This window comes from Amblyomma maculatum, chromosome 1 (assembly GCF_055883805.1).
Source record: "Amblyomma maculatum isolate TAMU_Amacu chromosome 1, ASM5588380v1, whole genome shotgun sequence".
Taxonomy (NCBI): domain Eukaryota; kingdom Metazoa; phylum Arthropoda; class Arachnida; order Ixodida; family Ixodidae; genus Amblyomma; species Amblyomma maculatum.
In genome coordinates, this window is record NC_139344.1 from 374,005,851 (window position 1) to 374,013,054 (window position 7,204).

Sequence of the window (7,204 nt, forward strand, 5' to 3'; positions counted from 1 at the left end):
ACATTTATTTCTGTATCTGGGTAGGCAGTTCTTTCAGCCACTAACTAGCTCTAGCTTGTGCAGTTTAATAAAAGTTTAATGACAGCTCTCACAATTACCATGCAGGTAAGCAAGATGTCTGTAAGCATGCATAAATCTGCGTGTAGATTCTTCAAAGCAAAAAGTTACTGGCAGGTTCAAGCTCCCTTCATATTGTTACGTGGTGGCAAGCCCATGAAGAAAGGAGACAGAACATGACCAATGGCGATGGTAGATGGCGGACCTAGCGCGAGCGCACATGCCCACGCCAGTGCCTGCTTCTTCCTTGTCCATAACACCACCCGGGGCCATCGAACAATCATCCCGATCGGTGGACGAAGAAGTCAAAGTTCATCATATTTACGATATGATGATGATCTTGTGCTTTTGCTGCACTGGTCGCCAGGATTTGACGGCTAGGTTCCAGACGGCACAGGCGGGGGCAATGTCTTCACATGTACTGTTGTATCGAGTCGGTGGGTTCGTCTGGTCGGTGTCTCGGGTCTGTCAGATCCTTTGGTCAGGTTCTTCATGCCCTGCGCCTTGTGATGTGTCCTCACGTGTTCATGGCGACTTGTGTCGGTGGGGTCTTAACGTCGGGCTACTTGTCTTCCTTTGTGTCTTGTGGTCAGGGCGGGGGACTGGGTTAGGGGTGGAGAATGGCGATGTCGAGTCTGGTCCGGCAAGCTGGGGCAATGCGTCATCCCAGGAACCCGCTGCCGACAGCGTAAGAAGACGCAGGGCACCGAAGCTCCATGCCAGGGTGACGAGTGATGATGACGTACCCCACGCCTCTTACCAAAATGTTATGAGACGGCAAGCTGATGAAGAAAGGAGAACATGACCGATGGCGATGTTAGATGATGTTTAAATGAAAGATGGCCGACCTAGCGCGAGCGCGCCTGCCCATGTCAATGCCCGTATCTTCTTCCTCGCCCGTAACAATATCTTTGCAGCTGATCAGGAGCATAGATAAGAGTTTTGACAATTCGAGGCAATTAATAAATGACTGCCAGGCATATGACTATCTCAGTATGACATGACATACCAGTCATTGCTGTAAATGATGGAGTCAAGATTCAATGTGTACTGCAGGATTGGCCCTAGTAGTTTGAGCATTTTTTTGTATGAGGGCAGCACAGTATTCAAACCCGCTAGTACTCACTGGTTCCCAATGGGTGGAAGCTTTCTCCTAACCTGATACTTGGCTCTTCTGGAGAGAAATGCTTGGAAAATGAGTCTTTGGTCCCGCCTTGAGTAAACGTCTTGTGCTTGGCACTTTTTGGCCAAAACTGCCCTTGTGCCAATAAATTCACTGTCATCATTGAAGTTCGGGCCCTGAGCAAAGTGCACGGAACAAATCCGGAAACGAGATACACTGATGCAGCAAAATATCCGGAAAGACAAGCCCACTCCATTAGCGTCATGGATTCCACATTTACAGAAAAGACCTCTGCAACTATTCCAACAAATGACACTGATGCAGCCGAAGAGGCCGCAATTGCATTGGCGGTCTCGACGAGCAAAGAACACGTCGTCATTCTCACTGATTCACAGTCTGCATGCAGAAACTACCAAAAGGGAAGAATTTGCAGCATAGCACTTCAAATCCTCCGTCGCACCACAACTCATCACCTCCCAGATACCTGCATCATATGGACTCCGGGACACACTCACTTGGAAAGAAACGAGGCCGCCAACGCCTCAGCCCGAGGATATGCTAACCGGGCACCACGTCCAGTGGGGTTTCGGAGCACACATGATGTACCCAAGAAATATACTAACATCCTCCTGCATTACATACTTGACAGAAGAAAATAATCCCCACCCCACAAGAAACTAACCAGAGAAGAAGCAGTCACCCTCCGAAAAATCCAAACCAACAGCCACGTCCACGGCGCTTTACTACACAGAATCCCACCACCTACAGATATGAATGCGCATTTTGCAACATACCAAACACCGTACAACATATTGTGTGGGGATGCAAGGGACCAATTGGTACTATAACCACCACGGCCATAACCGAAGAGCAGTGGAAGACTACTGTCAAGCCCCAGCCTAGAGAATCAGCGTAGTCTGGTCAGCCGGACTCGGGAGATGGCTCGGGTCCACGGCTTCCTGGACTGAGGAGGTTGCCCACCTAGGGCTGAATATTTCACGCCTGCTCATAATAAATGTTTTTCTCTCTCTCTCTTCTCCCGAACTGCTGCGCCGTGGTGGTGTAGTAGTTGGGGCACTAGACTACTGCCTCCAAGGATGCAGGATCGAATCCCCGGCTGCTTTTCGATGGAGGCGTAAAGGAAAGCGCCCATGTGCAGTGCAATGTCAGTGCACATTAAAGAACCCCAGGTGGTCAAAATGTCTAAAACCCTCCACTATGGCGTATCATAGCCTGAGTCGCTTTAGGGCGTTAAACCCCATAAACCAAACCAAACCAATCTTACCCTGTACCCTCGCTGGTCATCTTGAGTTGTGCTGTAGCCTCTTCACATTTAAAAAGACTCGATCGTGATGTTTTTGTTTTAATACTGCAAGCTTTTTTATTTCTAGCAGGGTAGCCTTCATGTTTAAAATCTGAAATTAAAGAATACAATGAGCAATTGCTTTTCTAAAATAATAGCAAGACGAGTTTCATGAGTGCATGCATTCCTTTGTTAGCCAACCTCTGAGGCTTGATTTGTCAGTCATGGCACTTAAGTGCATGGATTCCTCATCAGAAGAAATGTGCAAAGCTGTGCACATAGACTAAAGGTGACATTGTTTCCGATAAAGACTATGGCAGCGGTGGCTCCACAGATTAAGTATGTGACACATTTAGGTGCTGCCCATAAATGATACTGTGTTGTTTTAAAGAACTCCATGGCAGCACAGCCACATTTTCTATTTTCCCATGCTTCAATAAGCACCCATGGAGACGTCATTGATAAAACTTTTGTGGAATTCTTGAGCATTTATTTCTTCTTTAGCCAGGATAATATATAACACAACTACAATCATTTTGAAAATTTTAATCTGAAGAAAAGAAGTGCTTTTGTGCTTAAAATTTGGAAATTGAAAACGTAAAATAATCTCGGCAATATTGATGAATTGATGATAAAAACCTGATAATTGTTTGCAATATAAAAAGCATTTACATAGTGCTGACAGAGCAAAGCGTTGTCTTGTGGCAGCTTTTTTGATAAAAGATTATTTGCGGAAATCTGTAAGTCAGCTTCTCTGCAAGGCTTGTTTTCCAACCAAAAGGACCAGTCACGCTGGAGCAGCAAGGCGCTGTACAATCTCCACCCCCTTCATCCTCTTTTCTACATATGAAGGGGTGGTATTCAACCATTGCACCTTTTTGACATGTCTCCCTGAGCCAGAGTTTACAAGGGAAATGCCTCTGTTCGCTTCTTCAAATAATGCGATGTGGCGTCTGGGAACGAGACCTTTTTGGTTGGAAAACAAGCCTTGCAGAGAAGCTGACAAAGATTTTCGCAAATGGGCTAAGATTCGGGAGACTGCAAACAAGTCCGCCGCGGTATCGAGTGCCACATATTCGGCAGTGGGGATCCATTTGCACGTTCGATGACCTACCACTATAATGCCACGGAAGGTATGCGCGAAAAGGGCGACACGAAAACAATCTCTTGCTGACACTTCCTGTTCGTTGGTCAGCACCGCGGTCAGCACGTACAACGAAGCAAGCCTATATGATTTTAATGATGAGAAACCGTTTATGTAGTACAACACCAAAAAGAGTTGTGAGAGGAAGAGAACACATAATCGAAATTGACGCCTTGAGAAAGTTCCGCGTATTTTTGTCTGCTACATGATGGTAGCTATCGATTTGTATTTCACTTTCGCGCGAGTTGATTTGCTATGATGGCCAGACGAGCTGAAAAGTAGCCGGTACATGCAAGGTCAATGGTACATGTACCAATAAGGTGCATGTACTTTTAACGTTGCTTTTGGGGACAGGCCAGGCTGTGAAACTCAACGTTGGTGAAACTCTATGCTCTCTAGGCATTACAGATTAAAGCTAGTACCACTGTTATATACCACTATGGTACCTAGTACCATTAGTACCACCCGCTAGTACCGTCCTCTACTGGGATATCTTGTAACGTTAGAGCCGGCGTTGCCGGCGGCGTCGCCAGCATCGTCCGTCGTTAGCGGGCCGGCTCTTTTCCACGTCTGCTGGCAACAAAGAGTCCGCAAACCTTTCCGGCGGCTCTATCCGTGCGATTATTTCGGCACTGACCCTGAAAGGCGCCAGTGGAAGTCTTCGTCCTTTTGACCTCTCCTGTGTTTGACAGTTTACCTTGCGCTAGCGCACGTGAAAATGGCAAACGCTCTGAAGAAGACGTTGATCAGCTCGGTGCCGAAGAGTGCATACGGTGCAACGTGCGTACGTGCTTGCTCGTGGTGGTCACACGTCGAAATGGGTCCACCCGACCCGATCCTGGGCGTCACGGAAGCTTTCAAGAAAGACACCAACCCCAAGAAAATGAACCTGGGCGTCGGGGCCTACCGCGACGACACCGGAAAGCCGTACGTGTTGCCTAGTGTGCGCAAGGCGGAGGAAATCATCACGTCTCGGAACCTCGACAAAGAGTATCTGCCCATTGGCGGTATGTCAGAGTTCTGCAACGCCGCCGCGCAGCTGGCATTCGGAGAACAGAACGAAGTCGTTAACAGCAAGCGAAACGCTACGGTTCAGGGCATATCGGGCACGGGTTCGCTCACAATAGGTGCTTTCTTCCTAGGCCAGTTCTTCAAGGGCAACCGCGAGATCTACATGCCCACTCCAACATGGGGAAACCACATCCCGCTTTTCAAACGTGCTGGATTGACGGTCAAACAGTACCGCTACTACGACCCCAAGACGTGCGGCTTCGACTTTGGCGGTGCCCTGCAGGACATTGCTAAGATACCCGAGGAATCCGTCATCTTGCTGCACGCGTGCGCTCACAACCCGACGGGCGTGGATCCGAAACCCGAGCAGTGGAAGGAGATATCCAAGGTAATCAAAAGCCGGCGCCTGTTCCCTTTCCTGGATATGGCATACCAGGGGTTCGCCACCGGAGACATCGACCGAGATGCCTCTGCGGTTCGACTGTTCGCTGAAGACGGCCACGGATTCGCCATGTCGCAGTCGTTCGCAAAGAACATGGGCCTGTACGGAGAGCGCATAGGTGCGTTCTCAATGATCTGCGGCTCCAAAGAGGAAGCGGACCGTGTCATGTCTCAGATCAAGATCATCGTGCGCCCGACCTACTCTAACCCGCCCATCCATGGCGCTCGTATCGCGCACCTCATTCTAACCGACCCCGAGCTCCGCCAGCAGTGGCTCAAGGACGTCAAGGGCATGGCAGAGCGCATCATCAGCATGCGGACGCGGCTTCGCGACGGCCTCAAGAGGGAGGGCTCAACGAAGAACTGGCAGCACATCACGGACCAGATTGGCATGTTCTGCTTCACCGGCATGACCCCGGAGCAGGTGGCACGGCTCATCAAGGAGTTCAGCGTCTACCTCACCAAGGACGGCCGCATCTCTGTGGCAGGCATCTCATCTAACAACGTGGACTACCTGGCGCACGCGATGCACCAAGTCACCAAGTGAAGGCGAGCTCATGCTACTCGGAAAAGGCGCCAAGCTCGTCTGTATGCGAAACACCATGCTAGACCTTCAGGTGTAGCAGTTAGTCCAAACATTGTCACATCTACATCAAAAAAGAAGCTGTAGGTGGATCACGCTTATGTCACACTGACTGCCAGGCCTGCATATGCATGGATAGATTGAAGACGAATGGCTCATCATCCGATCTGTGCTATCACCCTCAGTACCAGTTAGAGCTGGTGATGTCATATGCAGGCTGTTAACATCTTAGTCATTGGAAAGTCAAGTTGATGCCCATTGTATTCAGCTTTGGGCAAATGTTTGTTCTCGCATCACAATCAGTGATAGTATTTATGACACGTGTGTTACCATTTAATAATTTGTGGTCTCGCTGCATACCGGTGTTCATGAGGGGCTCGAAAAAACTTTTTGAAAGTGTTGTTTGCTGTGAGAAGCAGAGCTACACTGAACTTTATGTGCTAGTTAGGCACTAGTATTATACAGGATTGGTACATTTTTGTGGAATAAATTTTGTTTGGATTGGCATCAGGGATACCGATTTACAAGCTTTACTCTACATGCACAAGCTCAAGCAGAACAAAGGACTTCTGTTTGACAACACGTCTTCCTGCGCAGTTCTGTGCTGAAACCTCTTATCTGGCTATGGCCACTCAGCTGTGATATGGCCTTATCAGCTTGTAAACCTCTTTGCTTTGACGCAGAGACAGTGGAGTTCGAAGAGGGTTTTCCTCAGGTTCCTCTACCATCAGCTAACCTCGTGGTCAACAAAAGGCTTGCATGCCAGCCTTGGCATTTCACAAAAAGGAGTGTCTCAAAATTTTGTTGCTTATAATGACACTTAGGCCAGATATCATGTTGGGAGAGAGCTCTTTGATGACTGATGCAAGATCACCTTAAGAATGGATTTAAATTAATATAATCCTAGTAACATGAATATAATCCTGATAGTGTAAACCTTGTACACCAATCAATGTAAGGCATTATCGAAGGGCGTGGTCATTAGTTAACAAAAGTAAGCAGCGAGAAAAATAATAAAATAATTGCAGCAGAGACAACAAACACATTAGAATAGCATGGAAGATATCACTCAAAGTATTTACATAATGGTGAGGTCCCCAATGTTGCACAGCATTATGCTAACACATGCATTACTGTTTTCTTTCTTATTGGGGGCATTGACACATGTAAGGCATCCGTAGTCTTTTTTTTTTTTTTTTCCTTTTTTTTATGCCACTGTGACAAAATGCAGAGGTGCTATAGTCCGATACAACTCGTGGAAAAGCTGCCTTTTCCCCTTCGTGGGCACCTGTGCGGGCAGTGGTATTGACCAATTCTCATGAAGTCATTCATTGATAATGCCCTTAAACCTGCTAATATTGCAATGCAGGGTATGGTAGATGAAGGGGGATTACCATGGCTTAATTGGATTAATTGGCATCCTGAAAATTGACCAGCATCATTATTTGAAGGGTCTGCTTTCGAGATGCATCTGCTGCATTTTAATAGAGTTATATCTCACTATAGCTGCTATTGCTATGCCTTTATTCTTTTTCGATTCTT

General features: G+C 47.5%; 1 protein-coding gene across 1 annotated transcript; it reads left to right on the top strand.

Moving 5' to 3' along the window:
- The first annotated feature begins 4,175 nt into the window (after window positions 1-4,175).
- On the top strand, window positions 4,176-6,174 carry Got2 (glutamate oxaloacetate transaminase 2). Its single transcript, XM_084592334.1, has one exon. The coding sequence runs from the start codon at window positions 4,346-4,348 to the stop codon at window positions 5,624-5,626; it is 1,281 nt and encodes a 426-aa protein (XP_084448460.1). The 5' UTR covers window positions 4,176-4,345; the 3' UTR covers window positions 5,627-6,174.
- The last annotated feature ends 1,030 nt before the right edge of the window (window positions 6,175-7,204 follow it).

Excerpts from the sequence above, each read along its gene's own strand:
- Got2 (XM_084592334.1), top strand. The coding sequence starts at position 4,346 with ATGGCAAACGCTCTGAAGAAGACGTTGATCAGCTCGGTGCCGAAGAGT.